At 33.1% G+C, this 26188-nt stretch overlaps 1 protein-coding gene and 1 long non-coding RNA gene across 5 annotated transcripts in view; both read right to left on the bottom strand.

The window, feature by feature from the left end:
- The window catches only part of LOC134725814 (small G protein signaling modulator 3 homolog), a 43052-nt gene extending 17067 nt beyond the window's left edge, over nt 1–25985 (bottom strand). For all 4 annotated transcript variants that reach the window (XM_063589979.1, XM_063589980.1, XM_063589981.1 and 1 more), the window contains exons 1-15: nt 25784–25985; nt 24559–24731; nt 24214–24280; nt 23641–23771; nt 18729–18923; nt 17981–18115; nt 17264–17380; nt 16761–16839; nt 15886–16031; nt 10560–10655; nt 8101–8229; nt 6053–6241; nt 4133–4288; nt 3577–3740; nt 3008–3101 (exon numbers count right to left, since the gene is read on the bottom strand). In XM_063589979.1, coding sequence (XP_063446049.1) covers nt 3008–3101; nt 3577–3740; nt 4133–4288; nt 6053–6241; nt 8101–8229; nt 10560–10655; nt 15886–16031; nt 16761–16839; nt 17264–17380; nt 17981–18115; nt 18729–18923; nt 23641–23771; nt 24214–24280; nt 24559–24731; nt 25784–25850 — 1938 coding nt within the window. In that variant the 5' untranslated portion in view covers nt 25851–25985. The remainder of the gene's footprint in view (nt 1–3007; nt 3102–3576; nt 3741–4132; nt 4289–6052; nt 6242–8100; nt 8230–10559; nt 10656–15885; nt 16032–16760; nt 16840–17263; nt 17381–17980; nt 18116–18728; nt 18924–23640; nt 23772–24213; nt 24281–24558; nt 24732–25783) is intronic.
- LOC134725813 (uncharacterized) lies at nt 11972–14575 on the bottom strand. The gene is made up of 3 exons (XR_010108605.1): nt 14028–14575; nt 13205–13273; nt 11972–12441 (listed from the first exon to the last, which is right to left on the bottom strand). It is a non-coding gene; the product is annotated as an uncharacterized LOC134725813 (long non-coding RNA).
- Nucleotides 25986–26188: the final 203 nt, after the last annotated feature.

Here is a 26188-nt window from a genome sequence, read left to right on the forward strand (position 1 = left end):
GATAATGATAATAATGCATATGGTGTGGTATTATCTTATACCTTATTACATGTGGACTGATGATCTAAAACTCTCTCTCTCTCTCTCTCTCAGATGATCCGTTATGTAAGCACAGATAATGATAATAATTATCAGGTGTGGCATAATCATGATATAGCTTATTTAAGTTATTACATGTCAAATGATAATCTATCATTCCAAGATAGAATTTTTTTAAAATGTATCTTAGTGAGAAAGTCAACTTTGTTATGAAAATAGGATAGTTTGACCTATTTAGAATTCTAAAGATTTTGTTTGAATAAACTGATGAGACCAGTAGCAAAACCCTTAGAAGATCATTACTGGTACCTTATCAAAACATCTATAATACTAAAATTACGAGGTCCAATTTGTCAGCCGTCATCACGTAAAAACGACGATTCAAAGAATTCAACTTTATATATAACTAATATAGTACAAAGGTGTAGATTAAAAATTACACCACTCAAGGCCCTTTTGTTTTCCACGTAATTAATATTGCCAATAATTAAGAAGTTCCGGGTCGAGTCCGATACCGATACCAATAGTATATTCATCTGTTACCTATTACCTTATCTGTACGCTCCGCATTTGACAGGCGCTCCACCAAACAGTGTATTCAGGATATGCTATATACACGGGTCATAATCACAGGGTTGACACTACTAAATTGTTAAATTGTTACCTATTGTAGTATTTTAATCAGTAAGACTTTATAAGATAACAATACGAATACTAAAAATAAGGCGTATAGGTACAGTTTTCAATTTGTTAGCGGGCATGACGTAAAACAGCGAATCAAAGAATTCAACTTTATTTATAACTAAAGTAATATAGGACAATGCGGTTGATTAAAAAAAAACTCCATCTCAGGACCTTTTGTTTTTCAAATAATTAATATTACCAATAATTGATAAGTTCCAGTTAGACGGGTTCAAACAGAAAGATTTGAAAGCAGAGAAAACTGTGATAACTATCTTATAATCGGCATGACTTTATCAGATGACAATACTAATACAAAAATAAGTCTTGCGCATAGTTATATACTTTAATTCAGTCACGGACCCGCGATATCACGGGTGTGTTCTAGTTAGTACTAATTAGGCAAATTGTTGTAAGGTTTTAGCCATATCTTCGACATATCTTCCAATAAAAATTCAATTAAAATCCAAACAGGGATAATACACACAAGATCATGAGAAATATTTTCATTTCTTTCTTTCTTTCCAAAATTTTTGGAAACTTTTTAATTATCATTTACTCTATAGGAATTCAGAATCTGCAGTTTTATGATTATCTCCAATATTAACTTTCACCAAAACTCCAAAGACAAAAACTAAAATTCCTGATAGCTAGGTAAATACAATTAAACCAAACATGTAAGCCTTTTTTGTTGACTTTATGAAATTGTGCTTGCCTTCCATCTCAGATGCGTATGTGTTGTTTGTCTTCTCCAAAATAGTAGGCAATGAGCACTAAGGCTATGTTCATGTTTTGGTAAGGTAATCCTAAAGTCACTCATATCAAACTTACAATATTGAACTTGACCTCCATTTTGTCATCATGACGTAATAGCAAACTATAATTTGGAAAGCTTTGGTGGAACATTTCACAAGTTAAAAAATGGACACGAAAAGAAACATCATTTTTCAATCTCTCAAGAACCATAACTGCTGAACAATAACAGTGAAAATAGTCAATATTGAACTTGACCTCCATTTTGTCATCACTAACAACATATTAACATTTGAAAAGCTTTGGTTGAATGGTTCTGATTGGTTCATGAGTTAATGAAGACACTATTTGGTGCAGCCTACCAGCTGTACATCTCCAAATCAATAACTTTGTAAATTCAGGTTTAATAAAATTTGTAGTCATCAAATTATGTAGTAAAATCTGTGCAAAATAGATTGAACTCAGTCTCAAAATTTTCAAGAACTTGTACTACGTGCATTAACAAAATGATTTACATAGAAATTAGTAAGTCCAGGTTTGTATGGAAAATCACTTGAATCATAAATTCAAAATAGCTGATGCACAACTTCATGCCTTGAAGAGAAATCTATGCAAACTTGATCAATTCTGTAAAGTTTTAGGGCTTTGTAAATTAACAAACTGGTATAAACTGGCTGAGTCTATGTTTAAGTATGGCAAACCAAGCAGAAACTGATCTCCCTGTTTTGTATGCGGACCATAAAAATAGATCAGATTAAAAACTCAAATTGATGTTTCACATTGCACAATTGTTTAATATCACTTCTTTGCAATCTTGTTCAATATAAGAAAATGCTGACATCTATTAACTGCTATTGTCTTGATATTTCAATAAGTATTGATGACAACACATTCAAAAAATTAAAACAGGCAAAAATGACAAACATCAGTCTTAAAATAAAAGACTACTTTCATGCCCTCAGATCCACTGTGACTAAACATTGCCAGTTTCAAAGATGCTTTTGGATTAAAGCAATAGTGTAAAGTTTAATTTCATAAAAAAATATAGAGAAATTATTTTTACAGTATACATGTACCAAGGCAGATAACTCTTGAGAAATTGACAAGTAATTTCAATACTTTTCTTTTTCAGTATAACAAATAATCAACAATGCACATAATTCATATGCAAGCCATGAACAAATAACAATAAATCAAAAAAAGAAAGGTCTGCAAAGTTGATCTTGAAAAAAAGGTATTTGGAAATGGGCAGAAAGTTAACCTTGCAACAGGCCACCTATGAACCTATTAAACAGTTGTTGACACGATTTCTAAATCATGAAAAGAAGCATGGCACTACAATGTATCACTAAAGAAGGCAAAGAACTCAATCTCTCCCTTCCGACCAAATTTGACTACATTGTTATACATCCCTCACTTTTAAACAGATGTACACTTGCATGGGTTAACTAATATTGAATATTAAAGTCAACACTTGGTCCCTCCAAAACAAATTCACAATATAAATTACTTTGTTTTCCATATAAATACTCACCTCCTCTAAGAAGAGCCATGGATGACATGTAGAACCAAGCAAGTTGGATCTCTTTAATCCATGGTCAAATACTTGCTTTAGTGCTGGACACAAACTACAAAAATATTCATAACATGATTACAAGTTGCAAATTTATCTATCTCTTGCAATAGACCTATGAAAACAAGTTTACTCTTTAATTCTAACTTCAAGATTCATGTTTCCAATAAAGCCCTTTTTGAAATTTGAATAAAGTTTAGTGAGTTGACATTTTAAACTGTTATGATAGTGGTGAGTAACTACAGATAAGCTCAAATAATTTTAAGCACAACAGAGTTATCTCCCTTCTTTGAAAGAAATAATAAAAGTCCTGGTAATGTAAGCATCAATTTGTTATAAATGTATAGTTATTCTATTTGTTGAACTAAAATAATATTCTACATGTTCATACAATTTTTATAGTCATTTTTTTTGGTCCTTTATTCAAAAACCAGTTTTGGGTACCAGTATACAATATCTATGTTATCTAGGATGTGAGATTTGATAGTTTACTTAGTATGAAAACTATTTTATTAATACTATACACTTACCTTCCTCTGACAAGATCAGTTATAGTTTCTGTTACACTGTCGTCCCCTGCTGAGGAATAATGTTTACTTCTCTCATCTAAAACTTCTACAAACTTGGCAGGGAACCATCCACGGAGACCGTTTAGTTCCCCTACCCAACAATGTTCATCTTTCTGAGAGATTATCTATAATGAAATATCAATTACATTATCATTTCAACCAATGACACACATGAACAACTGTATCCAAATTGACTAATCACTACTATTTACACTAATACAGAGGTTAGACTGTTTGAGGAAGTTCTTGTTACTTTAACTATATCTGTAATCAGGAATCTATCTCTTTTTCAGAATTTGAATCAATATATTGGAAAGTTTATTTTGTTCTCAGCTATCCCTTGCAAATTAACGTTTCTGAACTATTAACATTTGTCTTGCAATATATTTGTTTTGAAACTTAAAAAAAATAAGGAAATATTTTTGCACTTCTATTAAATCTTTTCTAAAAAGTTTTGCAATAATAATACATTATATATTACCATGTGAATTTAAACACCATTACAAATGAAACTTACTGTAATTATATCATTCTTTCTGAAACCTAACTCATCATCATCATGTCTTTCAAAGTCTAACAATGCTTTAGCTCTTCTTCGTTTGTTTCTTGCCACATTTACATAATTCTCCAGATCCTTGGCATGACTCTCCATTGTATAGTCAGCTATCAGGTTCTAACAAAATAACAATGTTTCATAAAAAGTCAGTGATCTTAATAAACCTAATCATTATACCAAAATATGTTTTGTTCTTTGACTTTACTTGATTTTGCTGTGAATACATCTATTAAAACTATATTTCTTATTTCTCAATTTTGAAATAGATTTCTAGTTATTTGTAATATAAAATCTCTGGAGAAAATTATTCCTCTTTTTCTTTTCAGCATTAAAGACTGGAAATGTCTTGTTATTGTTATTGTATTTTATTGCTCTTAAAATGGACTACAATCTACTAGTTACAGGGGCAGATTTAGGCGGGGGCGTGGCGGGCGTGCGCCCCCCTTAAATTTGCAAAGCTTGGGTTGAATTCAACACATTTAAGATTCAGAAAAGACCATTCAATCTTTTTAATGTTCAAAGTATCATGAGTATATAAAACAGTCAGTTTAACAAAATCAACGTGATTACTAATCAACTGACCGTCTACGCTTATTTAAAGATCTGTGGCGGGATTGCTTCCCTTAGAAAACTTAGTAGATACTTAGTCAGCCGTAAGTGGTTGAGCTAAGGAAGTACTTCTTTAGCTCAGTCGGTTAGAGCGCTGCCTTGTAACACAGAGGTCCAGGGTTCGAGTCCCGGTGGAGACAAGCTATTTTGTAATGAAATTAGTGCTCTCCGGTTACAGTTCTATAAATAATTTCAAAGGAAGGTGTCAAACGCGGAGCTTCGTTTGATGACACATATAATAGGTTTTAAGCAGTCAAAGTAAAAACAAATGTATTTGCAGTTTTTATAATCAATTTGTTTGATAATCGAAGTTCCAAAACATCCCTTACACACTTTCACAATTTCATCATGACACGGTCAAGAAAACAGTCGGCAGATGAGATTCTTTTATACTATCTGTAATCAAAGATAGAAAAACTGTTTCAAGTGAAAGGTTAGTGTATTAATTTGTTTCTCTGTGTCTATATTTATTTCTCACTTGCAACCTAAATGTTTAGCCTAATTATGTACCGCATTACTTTATGCTTGAGATCCCAAGAAAATAAATATAAATGCATCTTATTCTGATGTTAGATGTTTGTGGCACGACCTCGGATAGTCAAAAAAGTGAAAAACAGATAGTATGAAAGGACAATTAAAAATTGCTGGTAAAAGTAGAAATTTTGGTTTGAAAAATATTTTGGTCAGGTGAGCAATTGTGATCTGTCGCGTCTCGCTTTACGTCCGTCTGTCCACCGGTCTATCTGTAGAATGTTGTCATGTGCGGACTATGGCGGTTTCAGCTTGAAACTTGAATTTTTTCACTAATTTTACCACATTATACTTCGAGATATCTACATTTCACCCCTTTAGAAGAATATTTCAATATTTTTACCTAAAAAACCCTCCAAATTTTTTTAGCCTCGCTCCATTCGGCGATTTAGAAAAATTTGCCCCCCCCCTATTACTAGAAATCCTGAATCCGCCCCTGAGTTATATAGAACCTAAGCGACATTGATAACATTTTAAGTCATCTTAAGTTTGTCTAAGAGGAGCATCCTTGAATACGGTCAAAGGAGACAACATAAATTTGAAAAAAAAAATATTTTTTGCTATTTTTTATATACACCTATTTTTTTGGTAACTTACTTTTTTATTATTTTTAGGAATAAAGGACTGAAAGTCTCCATATTTTGTTATATAGCTACTCTTCAGTAACTTAAAATTTTATTATTGATCAAGAAGCGGGAAAAGTCTCTCTTTTTGTCCCAAAGCTTCTCTTTGGTTACTTACCACTTTATTGTTTTTGGGATCCAGTGACTGGAAGTGTCTTGCTATTTGCAGTATAGCTTCTCTAAGATCTACAAGTAACTCTGTCTGTTTTATATTCTTGGCTTTTCCAAAATCATCATCTTCTTGATCACCCCAAAGTAATGTTGACACTAAAGACCGTGATCTCCTCAAATGCCTTTTATTCAATTGCTGTAAAAATGAGAAAAATTAGTATGTCGTTTCAATATTATTCATAAAATATCAAATATAGACAAATATGTCTTTTCCTCAATTAAACCTTAGGAAACGGGTTAAAAATTTATAAAACACAAATCATTTACCAATGTATAAATAAATAAAAATTATCAAGTTTTCTTGATTATACATATTAAACAAATAATAGGAAAAACGTGTGGCCTAAATGTCCAAATGAAAACAGAAACACAGACAATATTTTTTTTTCATTTGGACAAGGACTACTTTTTATCTAGAAAAAAACTTGCCCTATTACCTTGCAACTCATTTCTCTTCAAAACTTACACAAGACTATTTTTCAAACATAACGATCACATAACATAAGTATATAATTTAACATGGGTTACTGAAATTTAGATGAAAAGAATAATGTGTCCATAGTACCCTGATGTCCCACTCGCACAATCATTTTCTATGTTAAGTGGACCTTGAAATTTGGGTAAAAACTCTAATTTGGCATTAAAATTAGAAAGATCATATCATACTAAGTTTCAAGTCGATTGGACTTCAACTTCATCAAAAACTATCTTGACCAAAAACTTCAACCTGAAGCGGGACAGACAGACAGACGCACAGACCAGGAAACATCATGCTCCTCTACTATCGTAGGTTGTTATCGTAGGTGGGGCATACAAATAGATCAGTGAAATTTATATAATTATATTACAGGTTTAACAGACAAAATTGCAAGCTTGGATTATAAAAACCCACTTTATAAGGCACCTGCCAACAAAAAACCAAAGAAAAATCATTGGTGAGACCGCAAAAAAATAAACCAAAGAATAATCGTTGGTGAGATCGCAAAAAAATAAAACAAAGAATAATCATTGGTGAGACCGCAAAAAAATAAACCAAAGAATAATCATTGGTGAGACTGCCAACAAATAAACCAAAGAATAGTCATTGGTGAGACTGCCAACAAATAACCCAAAGAATGGTCATTGGTGAGACCGCAAAAAAATAAACCAAAGAATAATCATTGGTGAGACCGCAAAAAAATAAACCAAAGAATAATCATTGGTGAGACCGCAAAAAAATAAACCAAAGAATAATCATTGGTGAGACCACAAAAAAAACAACGTGATAGCAATATACGACGAAATTTTTTTCAAATTTTGCGGTCGTATAAAAACCAAAGAATAATCGTTGGTGAGACCACAAAAAAATAAACCAAAGAATAATCATTGGTGAGACCGCAAAAAAATAAACCAAAGAATAATCATTGGTGAGACCCCAAAAAAATACTGCAGGTTATTATCCTATGGACTCTGCCACTTACAGTCTGACAGCTTTTAAAACAGACAAATAATTCAGCCTGTAAATAGTAAGGATCTATTTATAGAATAAATTTCAAAATGCAATTTGATAAAAACTCATTTTACCATATCTATTCAAATATTTCTGATATCCAAAGGTCTGCCACATTTCAAATGCTTGCTATATTTATCACTATTTTTCCTATGACAACACATGCTCCATTAGTTTTTTGCGATAATCTTTCGTATCACTGTATTATGCTGAGAAAGGAAATTATTAGTCAGTAAGATCAAAAGAAATTTTCGTAAAATAGGAATCAAATATTTGCTCAAACCATCGCTGAAGCATAATTACATGGTCATATATCTTTTTGTTATACATGTACAATTTTGTGAGATCATAAATGTATATACATTCTGGTAAAATTTATACAGATATCTCATCTACTTCTAATACAACCTTATATGTGAACAAACAATCTTAAATACAATGCAACAGATAGAGAATAATTAGCACTGTTCAATAAGTGACCAATCAAAATCAAATTAAAACCTCACCTGTTTTGGTAAATTATTTGATTGGGGGCTAACAATAGCACCTTGGTCAGCCATTAAGTAAGCTAAATGTTTTCTTCTATGAGATTCTATCACAACATCTGTCAAAGACCCACTGATTCTGAAGGCAATCTGTAAAATTACAATCAAATGAAATATTTCTTACTAATATGAATAATGCAAATTAAATTATAATAAACAAGGAATGTGTCCAAATTCAAACTTGATCTGTAATAAGTGGTAATAAGTGTTGTGTATAAGTTTCATAACATTTTGTTGAGGCAATTTAAAGTTAGAGAACAGAAACCCACTCTGGGACGTATGGAGGTACAATGGTAAAACTTAATGCCCCCTCAGCTATGGCAGGGGCATAAAAATACAGGTACTTAAATATTGAAACGACATTTATATGATTTTAAATTTTTTGTTTTCGTTTTATCTTGATCAATTTTGGATTTCTATCAACTCTTGATAACAGAAACACAGAAGATATCAAAGGGAAAATAAAACAAGAGGCTCTCAAGAGCCTGAATCGCTCACCTTAATTCTTTTGGTTAAATCTCTCATCAATGATTATTTTGGCTTATCAATTTATTAAAATGTTTTTTGGATCGTCCTATTTTCTTCAAAAGCCAAAAAAAATAATCATTTTCTCCTATGTTCTATTTTAGCCATAGTAGCTATGTTTCTTGACATACAAGGAAATAAAATATAAAATTTATACTAGATACTCTGAAACTCATTTAGCCTAAGTATGGCTAGAAATTGATACAGCAGTTTCAAAGGAGAAGATTTTTTAAAGTAAGTCAACATGATGAACAAATTGTGAAAAAAAGTCTTTAAAGGGCAATAACTCCTTAAGGGGTCAATTGACAATTTTGGTCAAATTGACTTAATTGAAGATCTTACTTTGCTGAACATTATTGCTGTTTACAGTTTATTTCTATCTATAATTATATTCAAGATAATAAACAAAAACAGCAAAATTTCCTTAAAATTATCAATTCAGGGGCAGCAACCCAACAACAGGTTGTCTGATTCATCTGAAAATTTCAGGGCAGATAGATCTTGACCTGATAAACAATATTACCCAATGTCAGATTTGCTCTAAATGCTTTGAAGACTGCATTTGAACCATATGTTCTATTTTTAGCAATGGCAACCATGTTTGTAGATAGATTATAACTTCAGATACAATTTACAAACTAGATACCCTAAGGAACATTCAGTTTAAGTTTGGAAGTATTTGGCCCAGTAGTTTCATAGGAGAAGAATTTTGTAAAAGATTTCTAAGATTTACCAAAAATGGTTAAAAATTGTTTATAAAGGGCAATAACTCCTAAAGGGGTCAACTGACCATTTCCGTCATGTTGACTTATTTGTAAATCTTACTTTGCTGAACATTATTGCTGTTTACAGTTTATCTGTATCTATAATAATATTCAAGATAATAACCAAAAACAGCAAAATTTCCTTAAAATTACCAATTCAGGGGCAGCAACCCAACAACAGGTTGTCTGATTCATCTGAAAATTTCAGGGCAGATAGATCTTGACCTGATAAACAATATAACTCCTGGTCAGATTTGCTCTAAATGCTTTGGTTTTTGAGTTATAAGCCAAAAACTGCATTTGACCCCTATGTTCTATTTTTAGCAATGGCGACCATGTTTGTTGATAGATCATAACTTCGGATACAATTTACAAACTAGATACCCTAAGGAACATTCAGTTAAAGTTTGGAAGTATTTTGCCCAGTAGTTTCAGAGGAGAAGATTTTTGTAAAAGATTACTAAGATTTACGAAAAATGGTTAAAAATTGACTATAAAGGGCAATAACTCCTAAAGGGGTCAACTGACCATTTCCGTCATGTTGACTTATTTGTAACTCTTACTTTGCTGAACATTATTCCTGTTTACAGTTTATCTCTATCTATAATAATATTCAAGATAATAACCAAAAACAGCAAAATTTCCTTAAAATTACCAATTCAGGGGCAGCAACCCAACAACAGGTTGTCTGATTCATCTGAAAATTTCAGGGCAGATAGATCTTGACCTGATAAACAATATTACCCAATGTCAGATTTGCTCTAAATGCTTTGGTTTTTGAGTTATAAGCCAAAAACTGCATTTGACCCCTATGTTCTATTTTTAGCAATAGCGACCATGTTTGTTGATAGATCAAAACTTCGGATACAATTTATAAATTAGATACCCTAAGGAACATTCAGTTAAAGTTTGAAAGTATTTGGCCCAGTAGTTTCAGAGGAGAAGATTCTTGAAATAGTTTACGACGACAGACGACGGACGCCAAGTGATGGCATAAGCTCACTTGTCCCTTCGGGACAGGTGAGCTAAAAACAGCAACTTAAATTGCACCAAAAAAACAAAAATATCACTAGTGGGTTAATGATAAAACACACAATGACCTTCTATCTTATAAACATTTTGGTTACATACCTCTATTAGTTCATCCACATCTTGGACATCACCAGGTACATCTGACAGAGAATTAAATATCTGGGCTGAGTTATCTAAAGACTTCAATTCTGTTTCCTGGACAGAAAAAAAAACAACCATTAGGTAAAAAATAGTGGATATATTAGACATATTGTTTACTGATTCACTGAGGGTATATTATACATGATGTTACCTGATTCACTGATAGGATACTATTCATGCTGTTTATAATTATTGAAAATGACACATGTTAACTGACCAACAGTGGGAATTTCATACATGCTGTTTACTGATTCACTAAGGGTATATTATTCATGATGCTATCTGTCTCACTGTTGGGATATTATAGATGCTATTTACTGATTCAACTTTGGGATATACAAGCTACTTACTTATAGACTTTAGGTATTTTTAAGTTGATTCATATTCAATGTTAATTGATTTATTATGAAGAGATTGGTTAATTGATGACTTCTTAAAATACAGCATCAAAAAAGTTCAGAACATCAAAATTAATATCATTATACTTTAAATATGCCTCAAATGTGGGTGGTCATAGGATCAAACCAAGTAGCCCAGGCCTCAAATGTGGGTGGTCATAGGATCAAACCAAGTAGCCCAGGCCTCAAAAGTGGGTGGTCATAGGATCAAACCAAGTAGCCCAGGCCTCAAATGTGGGTGGTCATAGGATCAAACCAAGTAGCCCAGGCCTCAAATGTGGGTGGTCATAGGATCAAACCAAGTAGCCCAGGCCTCAAATGTGGGTGGTCGTAGGATCAAACCCAGTAGCCCAGACCTCAAATGTGGGTGGTCATAGGATCAAACGGAGTAGCCCAGGCCTCAAATGAGGGTGGTCGTAGGATCAAACCGAGTAGCCCAGGCCTCAAATGTGGGTGGTCGTAGGATCAAACCGAGTAGCCCAGGCCTCAAATGTGGGTGGTCATAGGATCAAACCGAGTAGCCCAGGCCTCAAATGTGGGTGGTCGTAGGATCAAACCGAGTAGCCCAGGCCTCAAATGTGGGTGGTCGTAGGATCAAACTGAGTAGCCCAGGCCTCAAATGTGGATGGTCCAAGTATCAAACCGAGTAGCCCAGGCCTCAAATGTGGGTGGTCATAGGATCAAACCCAGTAGCCCAGACCTCAAATGTGGGTGGTCGTAGGATCAAACCGAGTAGCCCAGGCCTCAAATGTGGGTGGTCGTAGGATCAAACCGAGTAGCCCAGGCCTCAAATGTGGGTGGTTGTAGGATCAAACCGAGTAGCCCAGGCCTCAAATGTGGGTGGTCGTAGGATCAAACCGAGTAGCCCAGGCCTCAAATGTGGATGGTCCAAGTGGCTCAATATCTTTAATTGTTTTTCCATAGGCGATAATGGTAACGTTTTTTCCTGTAGCTCAGTCCATATCGTAAACTTGGATAAGTATGATAGCTCGTTTCGAAGCTGTGACATTTTCACATATGTGGTTAAATTTTCGGGGTACGAAGTGAGATTACTTTTTCCGTAAATTAGCAAACCCCGAACATCCTTTTGTGATGCGGCTCCTTGTGGTAAAATATCCCCTTTTTAACACAATAAGTTCTTTGAAAATTTAATACTTTGAACACATTCAATAGCTCCATAGTTTTTACACATTTATTCTATGTTCCTCTACTTTCTTAATCACCACAAATAATTAAGTTCAGTCATTTGTTAAAAATAGAAACATGTCCAATATCACTACACAGAGATTTTTTCTTTACACGTGACTTTTGAGTTCCTCATTTCAAGGCGCATTAGGGATGTTGTCCCATATTGCAATCCATAGTTCTGATTTTTCCAAATATTTTTATGTGATCTTCATCGGTATGACATTCTGAATAAATCTGTGTATTTTTGTCCATTTCTGAAAAAAAATAAAGTTGTTTCAGCACTATAAGGCAATGACACTTTTATCGCTATATTTATTTATTTTGAATACAAAGTGTATGCATAATTAATTTCTTACAGTATACCTTCACTAGTCAAAAGAAGGACAAAACATCTGAATGTAACCTTAAATTACAACACACAGACCCTGTTAAAGCATTCAATAAAATTTTCTGGTGCCTAAAAGTGCATTTTGACAGAGAAATTATGCAAAAATGAAGATTTCATAAAAAAAACACCAAAATACTTAATTATTCCAGCCAGTGGAAACCTGGTATTTTATACTGTAGAAACCACTATAAACTACTGTAAAAGTCATTTGAATCATATAATTAGAGTGCAATGAAGTGCAAATTTTCAAAACTTGTTCTTTCACATAATTGTATTTGAGAAAAAATGTTTTTTACATGTATTTCAGTGAAAATCTTTTATCAGTGAGATATCGGCATGAGGTTTTAAAGGAAACGTTGTGACATCACACGTAATATGGCGTCATTAAATAACGACATATCAAAATAATGCTAATTATAGTTTGCAGTGTTACATGAGGAACAGTTGCCGCAAGGTTTAACTTAAAATATGGAGTCGAAAAGATCAGTAACCAAGCATTTTCATTTAATGCCAAGACCATAGCAACAGTTTTCATATCAGTATATTTTTAACATACCGACTGTAATTTGAATTGCATAAATACCATAAATAAACAATTTAGAGCTTGCCAAATAAAACAAAATGCTTACCAGTTATTCAGGACCTTTAAAAACCTCTAGTTTGTCATCTCAGGTTAAAAAGTAATGATATGTCTGGAACTGAAATAAGACAAAAAAATTACTCAGGCTGTGTTATTATTTGGTTTAAATACATATTAAGTATTATTGAGAGAGCAAAAATCAAATTCTTGAACGTTTTATCGCAAAGAAAGAAAAATGCTTCTCCCTTTTTGCTTATCAACCTTCATTTAAATCTTTTATATTAGAAGCAACGAGTGGTAGCTAACTAGCTTAATAGTTGAAAAGGTGCAGCAATATTGTTTTCGAAAGGTTTGTTGACCCTCCCCCTTTTTCACTGAGAAAAGACAATATCTTGTGATTTGCTAGTGTGCATTACAAATAATAATTCATGATTTCTTTAATACATGTACATGTTTGTCTGTTTATTAACTGCATATGATATCTACTGACTGACCATGGGTCAAATTATTGGATAAAAGCACATGATGATGATGTATTTCACTTTACTCGTATGGAGTGTGTTATCTCCCTTGATTATCAGTTATTCCTGTAAACCGGAGTGATAATTACATAACAAAGACTGTATTGTGTCATGTTTACTTACAGATAAAACTATTATGTTAGTTCATGCCTTTTTCAATTCATAAACAAATTCCTTTCGGATCTCTCGGGGGTGTAAACAAAGTTAGAATTGTGCCTAAAAAAAGTGTTCAGCCCCGTGCCTGCAATGCTTTCTAAAAGCGAAAAATTCATTGAGTATCTGCTGGTATTTATCTATAATGGTTATCTGAAATCATCTGGCATATCTAGGTATAAATAAAAAAATACTTACCATCATTTTCACAATTTTCCCGGGGGTACAAGGTGAAATCATCCATAGATCACTCTGGAAACTTCTGATTTATCTTTTTGTAAATTGGCTCAATATCTTTAATTGTTTTTCCATAGGCGATAATGGTAACGTTTTTTCCTGTAGCTCAGTCCATATCGTAAACTTGGATATGTATGATAGCTCGTTTCGAAGCTGTGACATTTTCACATATGTGGTTAAATTTTCGGGGTACGAAGTGAGATTACTTTTTCCGTAAATTAGCAAACCCCGAACATCCTTTTGTGATGCGGCTCCTTGTGGTAAAATATCCCCTTTTTAACACAATAAGTTCTTTGAAAATTTAATACTTTGAACACATTCAATAGCTCCATAGTTTTTACACATTTATTCTATGTTCCTCTACTTTCTTAATCACCACAAATAATTAAGTTCAGTCATTTGTTAAAAATAGAAACATGTCCAATATCACTACACAGAGATTTTTTCTTTACACGTGACTTTTGAGTTCCTCATTTCAAGGCGCATTAGGGATGTTGTCCCAAGTATCAAACCGAGTAGCCCAGGCCTCAAATGTGGGTGGTCGTAGGATCAAACCAAGTAGCCCAGGCCTCAAATGTGGGTGGTCGTAGGATCAAACCAAGTAGCCAAGGCCTCAAATGTGGGTGGTCGCAGGATCAAACCCAGTAGCCCAGGCCTCAAATGAGGGTGGTCGTAGGATCAAACCAAGTAGCCCAGGCCTTAAATGTGGGTGGTCGTAGGATCAAACCGAGTAGCCCAGGCCTCAAATGTGGGTGATCGTAGGATCAAACCGAGTAGCCCAGGCCTCAAATGTGGGTGGACATAGGATCCAACCGAGTAGCCATGCCTTAAATGTGGGTGGACGTAGGATCAAACCAAGTAGCCCAGGCCTCAAATAGGGTGGTTGTAGGATCAAACCAAGTAGCCCAGGCCTCAAATAGGGTGGTCATAGGATCAAACCAAGTAGTTCAGGCCTCAAATGTGGGTGGTCGTAGGATAAACTGAGTAGCCCAGGCCTCAAATGTGGGCGGTTGTAGGATCAAACCAAGTAGCCCAGGCCTCAAATGTGGATGGTCGTAGGATCAAACCGAGTAGCCCAGGCCTCAAATGAGGGTGGTCGTAAGATCAAACCGAGTAGCCCAGGCCTCAAATGAGGGTGGTCGTAAGATCAAACCAAGTAGCCCAGGCCTCAAATGTGGATGGTCGTAGGATCAAACCAAGTAGCCCAGGCCTCAAATGTGGGTGGTCGTAGGATAAACTGAGTAGCCCAGGCCTCAAATGTGGGTGGTCGTACATTGTAGGATCAAACCAAGTAGCCCAGGCCTTAAATGTGGGAGGTTGTAGCATCAAACCGACACCGAGGTCAAACCAGCAGTTAAAATTGGCATTTGCTGCATCTGCATTTAGCATGCAGAATAAAGAAATAAGAGTTAGAATGTTAAGTTAGTGTATCATGTTTTCCTGTTACCTTGTGAACTAGCATGTTAATAATTCTGTTGTGTTCTGGGTTCATATTCATACGACATTGACAAGTTCTTTTCCTGAGAGTACATTAAATCTAACATTGGACATGAAACAGCCATCCATCATATTTTAAATGTATTAGTTCACAGGGTAAGTCTGAGGGAAGACATACCACCTATGGTAATATAATGACTCTACAATACCAAAAAGACTTACTCCCAAGTGTGATGTGTTTTGCAGAGATGCAGGAAAAACCCCACTTTAAAGAGCTGGTAAAACCTTGCATATTTTTGATAACACAACCTTCCAAACTTGGAAGCTAAAATGCTACCAGTAGACCATGCAGAGATACTTTATTCTTACATGCTATTATTACCTTCATTTTCAACATGCCCATTGTCATTTGAAAGACAATTGTAGATCCTTCATTAAAGAACATATCCCAGATCCTGAGTAAAACTTTCATATGTACCACACTGGCAAACAGGGTTAGAAACCAATGCAAACTGATTAATGATAACTCTGAAATGTAACATGCTGGTTAGTATACATCATACACTGCAAGCAATTGTTATTTCCTAAATACATTCAAACCAACTTATTTAGGGTGGAACTTGGTTGTGTTAAAAACTAGGTTAAGTCAAGGTATAAACTCCTGATAAAATCTCTCATTTGTAAAATCAATTTTTTACTCAGATGAGTCAAACTTGGTAAAAAAAGGTATTAACTTTAAGTAAATTTTAAGTGCTCGATAAAAATTGGAAAATAATAAAACCCTAAATTTGTTGAACTTCAAAGTAAGGGAGCATTAGGAATAACTGTGTTTTTAGTTTTGAAATACTGGCATATATTCAAGTACCCAATTTTGAACATTAAACATACAAATATTTTCACTGAAAAACACACAATGACTGTTATCATATATGGCAAATAGTTATGTTATGTCGCTTAGATTTATCAAGGTTTGATTATATCTAAATCTAGCACATGCACAATGAACATTCAGTACTTGAAATATTGTAATCAAAATTACAATTGCATAGATAGTAGACAATACATAATTACTGAAGCAGGAAAATACCTAGAAACGAAGTAAAAAATAAAGGGAAGATTAAATATTTAAGGAAATGAAGAAATGGTCTGATTAGTACTTCAAAATGAAGTATAGATCTACAATAACCAGCTGTCTCAAAAATAATTCGAATTAGCATGGAGTCTTATTAAATCCTTTCAGTTGATGATTATATTTACCAATGTCATGTTCTTTGAGGACTAAGTCTAAATCGGGTAAGTAGTTTATAAGTATCTGCCTCAAAACTTTCTGATCAGCCTGAAAATAAAGTATCGTTAGCAATTAATGGTTAGCTTTATAGTGATAACAAACATTCAGGCAATAAAAGGAAGTCACAAATTTACAATACAAGATCCTCTTATAAATACACCAAGCTTCTCATTCTTGGCCATACTTCTTATTAGAATAAGAATGAAACTTGTGACTTTAGATTCATTAAGAATCATTGAAAATGCAATCGTACAAGGCATGCCATCATCATATTGGTTGCTGTAACACTCCATTTAAATGCATATATGCAATGTACTTAAATTCAAAATTCAATTCCATAAGTTTGTAATAAAGATTTGTCATTTTATGATGAATGACATTGACTAACCAATTGACGTTCCATGGATTACCAATGCTCAGATAAACAGATGCTTATCCATATATCAATAATGGAATGTTATATTATACATACCTGTATACCAATCAAGGTATGTGAATAATATGATGCAGGTAACAAATCTTCTATGATTGAACACATCATCCAAAATGCATCCTCTTCTTCCATAAACAGTAACAGAGAGGCTGCAATCTACAAAACAAAGCATATTGATTAATGTAGTAATAACGTTAGATTTTGGTTCACTATAAAAGAAAGAACCATGAAAATGAGATCAAGGACAATGTACCTACAAGGCTACAACAGACAGAAACTTTGTAACATAAGGTATTTTCATAAACGGTATGAAGCATATAGGTCTTTCACCTTCTGAAAAATAAAAGCTTTATACAAATAGTTTATGGTGCCCAAGGCCAGATAGTAATACCTATATATCTCTATATAAGAGGGCAATGATAATATTCTTTACAATTAGAAACAGAATAATTCAAGTCAACAAAATACTTCAGTTTCTCCAAAGTATCCAATGCCTGAATATATATCTATGCTAGCATAAAAAAAATGTACTGTAAGCTGTTTTTTGCTTACTATACCTATGCTTAATGATTTTCTGCAAATAGGACATAAAACATCAGAAGAAATGAAAATGTAACAGATTTTTTTGAAAAACTAGATAAAGCTCATATGAAGAATCCTTTAATTTAAGTTGATGAGTAAAAAGTACTTTTTACAAATAGAAAGAGAGAAAAACATAATAAATTCCCTCTTTTTGAACAGGGTGTTACAACTTACCACTCCAGTCCCTTGACAGTACCCAATATCTGGGTATAACCATGCTAGTCCACGCAACACTCTTCTTAACCTAGGTATCCCTGTACCATGTATGTTACAGAAACAGGCATTACTGGGCATTGTTCTCAGCAAGTCCTGAAAATCAAATGTAACATTCATTATTAATTAAATAGAGATTATCAGGATCTACCACACATTTCATAATCCCTTAATGACAAAAATATTGAATAAATAAACACAACCATTGATGATCTGATGTTGCTCGGTATTTTTCTAAATATGGCAATGTATGAGCTGCCTTGGATAGAAATGATCTAATGCAAGTGCACATATACATTTTGTACATGTGTAAGACTTTGATTGATTTTGAAACATTCAAATACGAAATAGAAGATGAATGTTATTCTGTGTTGTTACTGTTCGTAACTGTTGTAGGGTTCTTATAAAAACTTAGATTTAAAAAAATCACAGATTTTAAATAAGATTTTTTTTTTCAATCAAAAATGAGTTAAATGATGTATTGGTATTCATTTGCATAAAGTCATTTTTAATCTGATGCAGCTTATATATAAATATAAAGATTTCATTTGTGCATCGTCTCATTGGCAATAATACTTCTCATTTCTATTTCAGTACAGAAAAAAAACACTTAATTCTTTGATAGCTGGGAAATACACAATAATAAACAATATTGTATTCTAAAAGCGTCCTTGTAAAAATAAAGACATGGCTGTGATTTGTATTATACCTTTTCAATTTGTTTTGATGTCATCAAATGGTCATTAGAACTAGCTTTGACAATATCTTTATATGAAAGATCTGATTTTTCTTTCTTCTCCTGGGCTCCAGAAAGTCTCATCCAAATCTGTGGTCGTAATGAGTGGGGGATACCCAACCTAACCATGCTCTTCAGTTTATCCGATCTTGGTAATCTTGATTCAACCTGTGTTAAAAACAATCAACACTTACTTATGGATAAAATTAGTAATTACTTGATGATTCAGTTGGTTTAATTTCATAATTACAAAGTGTTTAATTTTAAACAAATAGTGTTCTGGTGCAAATAAAAAATACAGAGGCGGATTTATGGGGCCAAACCCCCCCCCCCCCCTTTTTAGAGAAAAATTTATATAGGGAATCACTAAAGCGTGATGGGATTGGGCCCGCTCTTAGGCAGCCAGCTTCCCCCCACATATAAAATTTCTAGATCAGCCACTGAAATATCTTTGAACAATGTATATGGTCAGTTTTCAGCATTTTCTAAGGGCATCCAAAAACATTTCCAGACAATATCGTAAAACCTGCTACTGGCATGTTTTTTTTTTATTTCAATCAAACATTTAATTCTTTTTAGATAAAGAATTTTATCTGGACATAAAATTGTATGAAGCCCAGAAGTGCTTCATACTAAAAATGTGCACAACATCAAAGCTTTTAAAACCATAAAAAATTTAAAAAGAAATCTTCAACTCTTTTTTCACATTCTTATGATATACACAATACATTTTTACAACGATATAATTTAGATTTATATCAAGCTTTTGCGTTTGTTTTAATGTTATCATGGATACAAAAGCATGCTCAGAAAAATGTTTCAAGAAACTAGACTAGCACTTAACCAGATGCTCCGCAGGGCGTAGCTTTATACGACCGCAGAGGTTGAACCCTGAACGGTTGGGGCAAGTATGGACACAACATTCAAGCTGGATTCCGCTCTAAATTTGGATTGTGATTAAATAGTTGACACAGGATAGGTTTCTGACACAGAATGAATGTATTCAAATGAACTTAATTTTTTTGTTTTCTCTTAGAGCAATTCACTTTGCTGTTGAATATTAATCCTCTCAAAAAAATGTTTGAAGAAATTTTCTTTTTATTTATGAAATTTCAAATGAGAACCAGATGCTTCGCAGGGCGTAGCTTTATACGACCGCAGAGGTTGAACCCTGAACGGTTGGGGCAAGTATGGACACAACATTCAAGCTGGATTCAGCTCTTAATTTGGATTGTGATTAAATAGTTGACACAGCATAGGTTTCTGACACAGAATGAATGTGTTCTAATGAACTTAAAATTTTTGTTTTCTCTTAGAGCAATTCACTATGCTGTTCAATATTAATCCTCTCAAAATAATGTTTGAAGAAATTTTCTTTTTATTTATGAAATTTCAAATGAGAAAAATTGAACCCAATTTTTTAATCACATCCCCCTTTCCCTTATTCCAAAACTAATCTCAATTAAAATATTCTAATGGAGTTTGCAACAATAACTACTCATTTAAATACATCATAAAATAAACTGTAAATAAAATGTAAAAAAACTGCTTGTTATCACTGAATGGTAAAGATTATTTAAATTTATCAGTTGGTAGTAAAAAGTGAATATACATTGTATATTGTATATAACAAAGATTTAAGTTGATTCTGGACAAAGAAAGATAACTCCAATTAAAAAAATTTCTTGCAATAAGATATTTCTTGCTTACTATTATGGACAAAGAAAGATAACTCTAATTAAAAAAAAATTTGCTATTTCACAATATTGTGAAATTAGATATTTCTTGCCATTGCACAATACTGTGCAATTGAAAAGACTTGCTATTCCACAATACTTAATATAATAATTTTAGATCCTGATTTGGACCAACTTGAAAACTGGGCCCATAATCAAAAATCTAAGTACATGTTTAGATTCAGCATATCAAAGAGGCCCAAATATTTAATTTTTGTTAAAATCAAACTTAGTTTAATTTTGGACTCTTTGGACCTTAATGTAGGCCAATTTGAAAACGGGACCAAAAATGAAGAATCTACATACACAGTTAGATTTGGCATATCAAAGAACCCTATTTATTCAATTTTAGATGAAATCAAAAAAGTTTAATTTGGACCCCGATTTGGGCCAACTTGAAAACTGGGCCAATAATAAAAAATCTAAGTTCATTTTTAGATTCAGCATATCAAAGAACTCAAAGGATTCAATTTTTGTTAAAATCAAACTAAGTTTAATTTTGGACCCTTTGGACCTTAATGTAGACCAATTTGAAAATGGGACCACAAGTTAAGAATCTACATACACAGTTAGATTCGGCATATCAAAGAACCCCAATTATTCAATTTTGATGAAATCAAACAAAGTTTAATTTTAAACCCTTTGGGCCCCTTTTTCCTAAACTATTGGGACCAAAACTCCCAAAATCAATACCAACTTTCCTTTTATGGTCATTAACCTTGTGTTTAAATTTCATTGATTTCTATTTACTTATACTAACGTTATGGTGCGAAAACCAAGAAAAATGCTTATTTGGGCCCTTTTTTGGCCCCTAATTCCTAAACTGTTAAAACCAAAACTCCCAAAATCAATCCCAACCTTTCTTTTGTGGTCATCAACCTTGTGTCAAAATTTCATAGATTTCTATTAACTTAAACTAAAGTTATAGTGCGAAAACCAAGAAAATGCTTATTTGGGCCCTTTTTGGCCCCTTATTCCTAAAATGTTGGGACCAAAACTCCCAAAATCAATACCAACCTTCCTTTTATGGTCATAAACCTTGTGTTAAAATTTCATAGATTTCTATTCACTTTTACTAAAGTTAGAGTGCGAAAACTAAAAGTATTCGGACGACGACGACGACGACGACGCCAACGTGATAGCAATATACGACGAAAATTTTTTCAAAATTTGCGGTCGTATAAAAATTGAACCCAATTTTTTAATCACATCCCCCTTTCCCTTATTCCAAAACTAATTTCAATTAAAATATTCTAATGAAGTTTGCAACAATTACTACTCATTTAAATACATCATAAAATATTAAGATGTAAAAAGACTGCTTGTTATCACTGAATGGTAAAGATTATTTAAATTTATCAGTTGGTAGTAAAAAGTGAATATACATTGTATATTGTATATAACAAAGATTTAAGTTGATTCTGGACAAAGAAAGATAACTCCAATTAAAAAAAATTCTTGCAGATATTTCTTGCTTACTATACTGGACAAAGAAAGATAACTCTTAATTAAAAAAAAATTTGCTATTTCACAATATTGTGAAATTAGATATTTCTTGCCATTGCACAATACTGTGCAATTGAAAAGACTTGCTATTGCACAATACTTAATATAATAATTTTAGATCCTGATTTGGACCAACTTGAAAACTGGGCCCATAATCAAAAATCTAAGTACATGTTTAGATTCAGCATATCAAAGAGGCACAAGAATTTAATTTTTGTTAAAATCAAACTTAGTTTAATTTTGGACCCTTTGCACTTTAATTTAGACCAATTTTAAAACTGGACCAAAAATTAAGAATCTACATACACAGTTAGATTTGGCATATCAAAGAACCCCAATTATTCAATTTTTGATGAAATCAAACAATGTTTAATTTTGGACCCCGATTTGGGCCAACTTAATAAACTGGGCCAATAATCAAAAATCTAAGTACATTTTTAGATTCAGCATATCAAAGAACCCCAAGGTTTCAATTTTTGTTAAAATCAAACTAAGTTTAATTTTGGACCCTTTGGACCTTAATGTAGACCAATTTGAAAACGGGACCGAAAATTAAGAACCTACATACACAGTTAGATTCGGCATATTAAAGAACCCCAACTATTCAATTTTGATGAAATCAAACAAAGTTTAATTTTGGACCCTTTGGGCCCCTTTTTCCTTAACTGTTGGGACCAAAACTCTCAAAATCAATACCAACCTTCCTTTTGTGGTCATAAACATTGTGTTTAAATTTCATTGATTTCTATTTACTTTAACTAAAGTTGTAGTGCGAAAACCAAGAATAATGCTTATTTGGGCCCTTTTTTGGCCCCTAATTCCTAAACTGTTGAAACCAAAACTCCCAAAATCAATCCCAACCTTTCTTTTGTGGTCATAAAGCTTGTGTCAAAATTTCATAGATTTCTATTAACTTAAACTAAAGTTATAGTGCGAAAACCAAGAAAATGCTTATTTGGGCCCTTTTTGGCCCCTAATTCCTAAAATGTTGGGACCAAAACTCCCAAAATCAATACCAGCCTTCCTTTTATGGTCATAAACCTTGTGTTAAAATTTCATAGATTTCTATTCACTTTTACTTAAGTTAGAGTGCGAAAACTAAAAGTATTCGGACGACGACGACGACGACGACGACGACGACGCCAACGTGATAGCAATATACGACGAAATTTTTTTCAAAATTTGCGGTCGTATAAAAAACAAGAATAATGCTTATTTGGGCCCTTTTTTGGCCCCTAATTCCTAAACTGTTAAAACCAAAACTCCCAAAATCAATCCCAACCTTTCTTTTGTGGTCATAAACCTTGTGTCAAAATTTCATAGATTTCTATTAACTTAAACTAAAGTTATAGTGCGAAAACCAAGAAAATGCTTATTTGGGCCCTTTTTGGCCCCTTATTCCTAAAATGTTGGGACCAAAACTCCCAAAATCAATACCAGCCTTCCTTTTATGGTCATAAACCTTGTGGTAAAATTTCATAGATTTCTATTCACTTTTACTAAAGTTAGAGTGCGAAAACTAAAAGTATTCGGACGACGACGACGACAACGTGATAGCAATATACGACAAAAATTTTTTCAAAATTTGCGGTCGTATAAAAATTTATTTGGAAAGGAATTCCCTGATGGCAATAGAATAATACCTTGTCCCATGTCAAGTCTCCCACTTCATTATTATGTGTAAATTCTAAGTAAGCTGTCCATTTTAATCTGTGTTGGGGGTCTTCAACAAATGGAGTACTCAATAATTTACTGGAATTTTCTTCTGGTCCATCTGAAAAAGTTCAAAGATACACAACACTTTAGATACACCGTCTGATTTACTGTATTTTAAACAGATCTTCATTCTTAATAAAAAAAAATATCAAAGATAAAGTCCCATCTAAACAAATTAAATTCTTAGATATCTAAGGATCAATGGTGTACTCCACTATGAAAAAGTAAACACCAGGAAATAGCCAATGGTGCTGAGACCATTTTCAGAAATTAAACAATCACTGACAGATTTATTTTTTTAACAAATGGAAACAACTAATCACTTATTTTACATGTAAGCACCTACTCAAATGCTTGAAATAAGACAGACTGCAAAGTGAATTTTAAAATGCCATTTTTTTTTAATTCTTTTTATACATGTTGTTTTAGCAAAAATTATTTTACCCCTGTGTATTCTTATCAAATACAACATGCATAACTGTTAAACAATTTATTCATACCTTCTTCTTCTACTTTAAACCCAAACTCATCATATCTATAGTCCAATTCTCCATTCGGGTCTTCTGGCTGCAAAAATAAATTAAAACTTATCTTTAGATGATATTTCTTGATTTTAAAGAATTTACAAATTCCATAGAAATAATAAAGGTTAAGCAAAGTGATTGATGTTTTAAATAAATATTAGACCAAGACTGTTTTCAAAATGTAAATTGAAAAAAAAATACAATGTAGGAGTAATACAGGGTATACAATATGGATTAAATTTACATGTAGAAATCCTAAGAAAGTGTAGTATACAAAATGTTAAGGGGTGCTATGTTAGTCTCTAAGGGATGTCATCATACCTGATTACTAAGTTTTGTAAGTATATCTTCTGGCCACATGGATGGGGTAAGTGCTGAGAAAGGTCCTCCAGGTGTAGGTACAAATCCCTGGGGACTAGTTGTGTGACTTAGTGACATGCCAATATGTCCAGATTGTTGTGCAATATCATCTTCATCTTCTGACAAGGTTTCAACTATAATAAAATCATGTTAATATTATTTGTGCAAGGTTTTGTATACACAAGACGATATTGTAAAAATTAAACTCTTGTGGTCTTGGAGTTAAACACAGTCACTGTGATTACATTACACACATTCTGCCCTTGTCAATTTTTCTCTTTTTATAAGTTGTTTTCAAGATAATAGACAAAACTTGCATTCTAACCCTATGTTTTATTTTTAGCCTTATTAGCTATCTTGTTTTTTAAACTATGACTCTCAGAACACTGACTCGTTTACAAAGTATAAAACACACAACCAATAAAACTTAGACTCGATCATTTTTATTTTTTACAAAAAAAAGATATGTACACTGTAGGTACAATGTACGATTTGTATAATTCATAGTATATTTGGGCGTGAACGTGTAGAGTGCCAACAGACTTTGGGTGCAAACGTGTAGGGTGCAAATGCTAAAGGGGGCGAATGTGAGTGGGCGTGAACATGATTGGGCGCGAATGGACCCTGATTCAAAATCATCCAGAGAATGGAACACACTACGAGAAAAAGCCAAAACAGCAGCTACATTAGAAGAGTTCAAGGCCAGACTTACCATCCTGCCAGAGACCTTGACAGGAGCTTCTCACACCTAGAACTCTGTACATCCCAGACGTATATAGTTTTAATTTGTAAACAATAATTACTGTAAATAGTTACTGCTGGTTTTGTCCTGTTTTGAAAGCCTCATGATTTTACGAGCAAGAGTCATTTTACACTCAAGAAGAGTCTGATTCTTTATTGAAAGAAGAAGAAGAATATAGCCAAGTTATTGTAAGCAATGCTGAATATATTTTACTCCTATAGCTACATAACACACATGTATCAGGGTTTTCTTTCATGCAAGTTACTTGTGTGTAAACATGGCGAATACATTTTTTCATATATCAGTTCATACATAAATAAAGCGCAGTTTGTTTGTTATTTTATTGAGAGTTAGACGCGTAGAAAAGAATCAAAAGGTGATAGACATGATAAGACCATGCCTAGACTACTGCATTTTTTAACCTTTTTTGCCATTTCTTTTTACCTTCAGTGGCTTTACTACTGTATCCGTCCTGATTCCAACCACCAAAAACAGATTTTGCATATTCCATACTGATGTTTTGCTTTTCTGACACGACGTGTGGGATGTTAATCTACATTTTCATTCATTATTATTGATTATCTGAGGTTCTGACGTGCACAGTTGTTTTGTTTACATGCGGACTAATCTAAAACCGGAAGTGAAATTGATATGGAACGGAAACCAAAATCTTTCAAAATGATGTACTTCCTTGAACTTCAAGCACCTTATAAAATTCTACAAAGATTTATTTTATCCTTACAAGAAGAAAAAAACCGATTGTTAGTTTAAATATATATCTTTATGAAAGAACTAGATTCCTAACAATTTACCGCTTCCCTTTTCTCCTCTTAGCCACAATAGAACTCC

The sequence above is a fragment of the Mytilus trossulus genome, chromosome 7 (assembly GCF_036588685.1).
Source record: "Mytilus trossulus isolate FHL-02 chromosome 7, PNRI_Mtr1.1.1.hap1, whole genome shotgun sequence".
Classification (NCBI taxonomy): Eukaryota; Metazoa; Mollusca; class Bivalvia; order Mytilida; family Mytilidae; genus Mytilus; species Mytilus trossulus.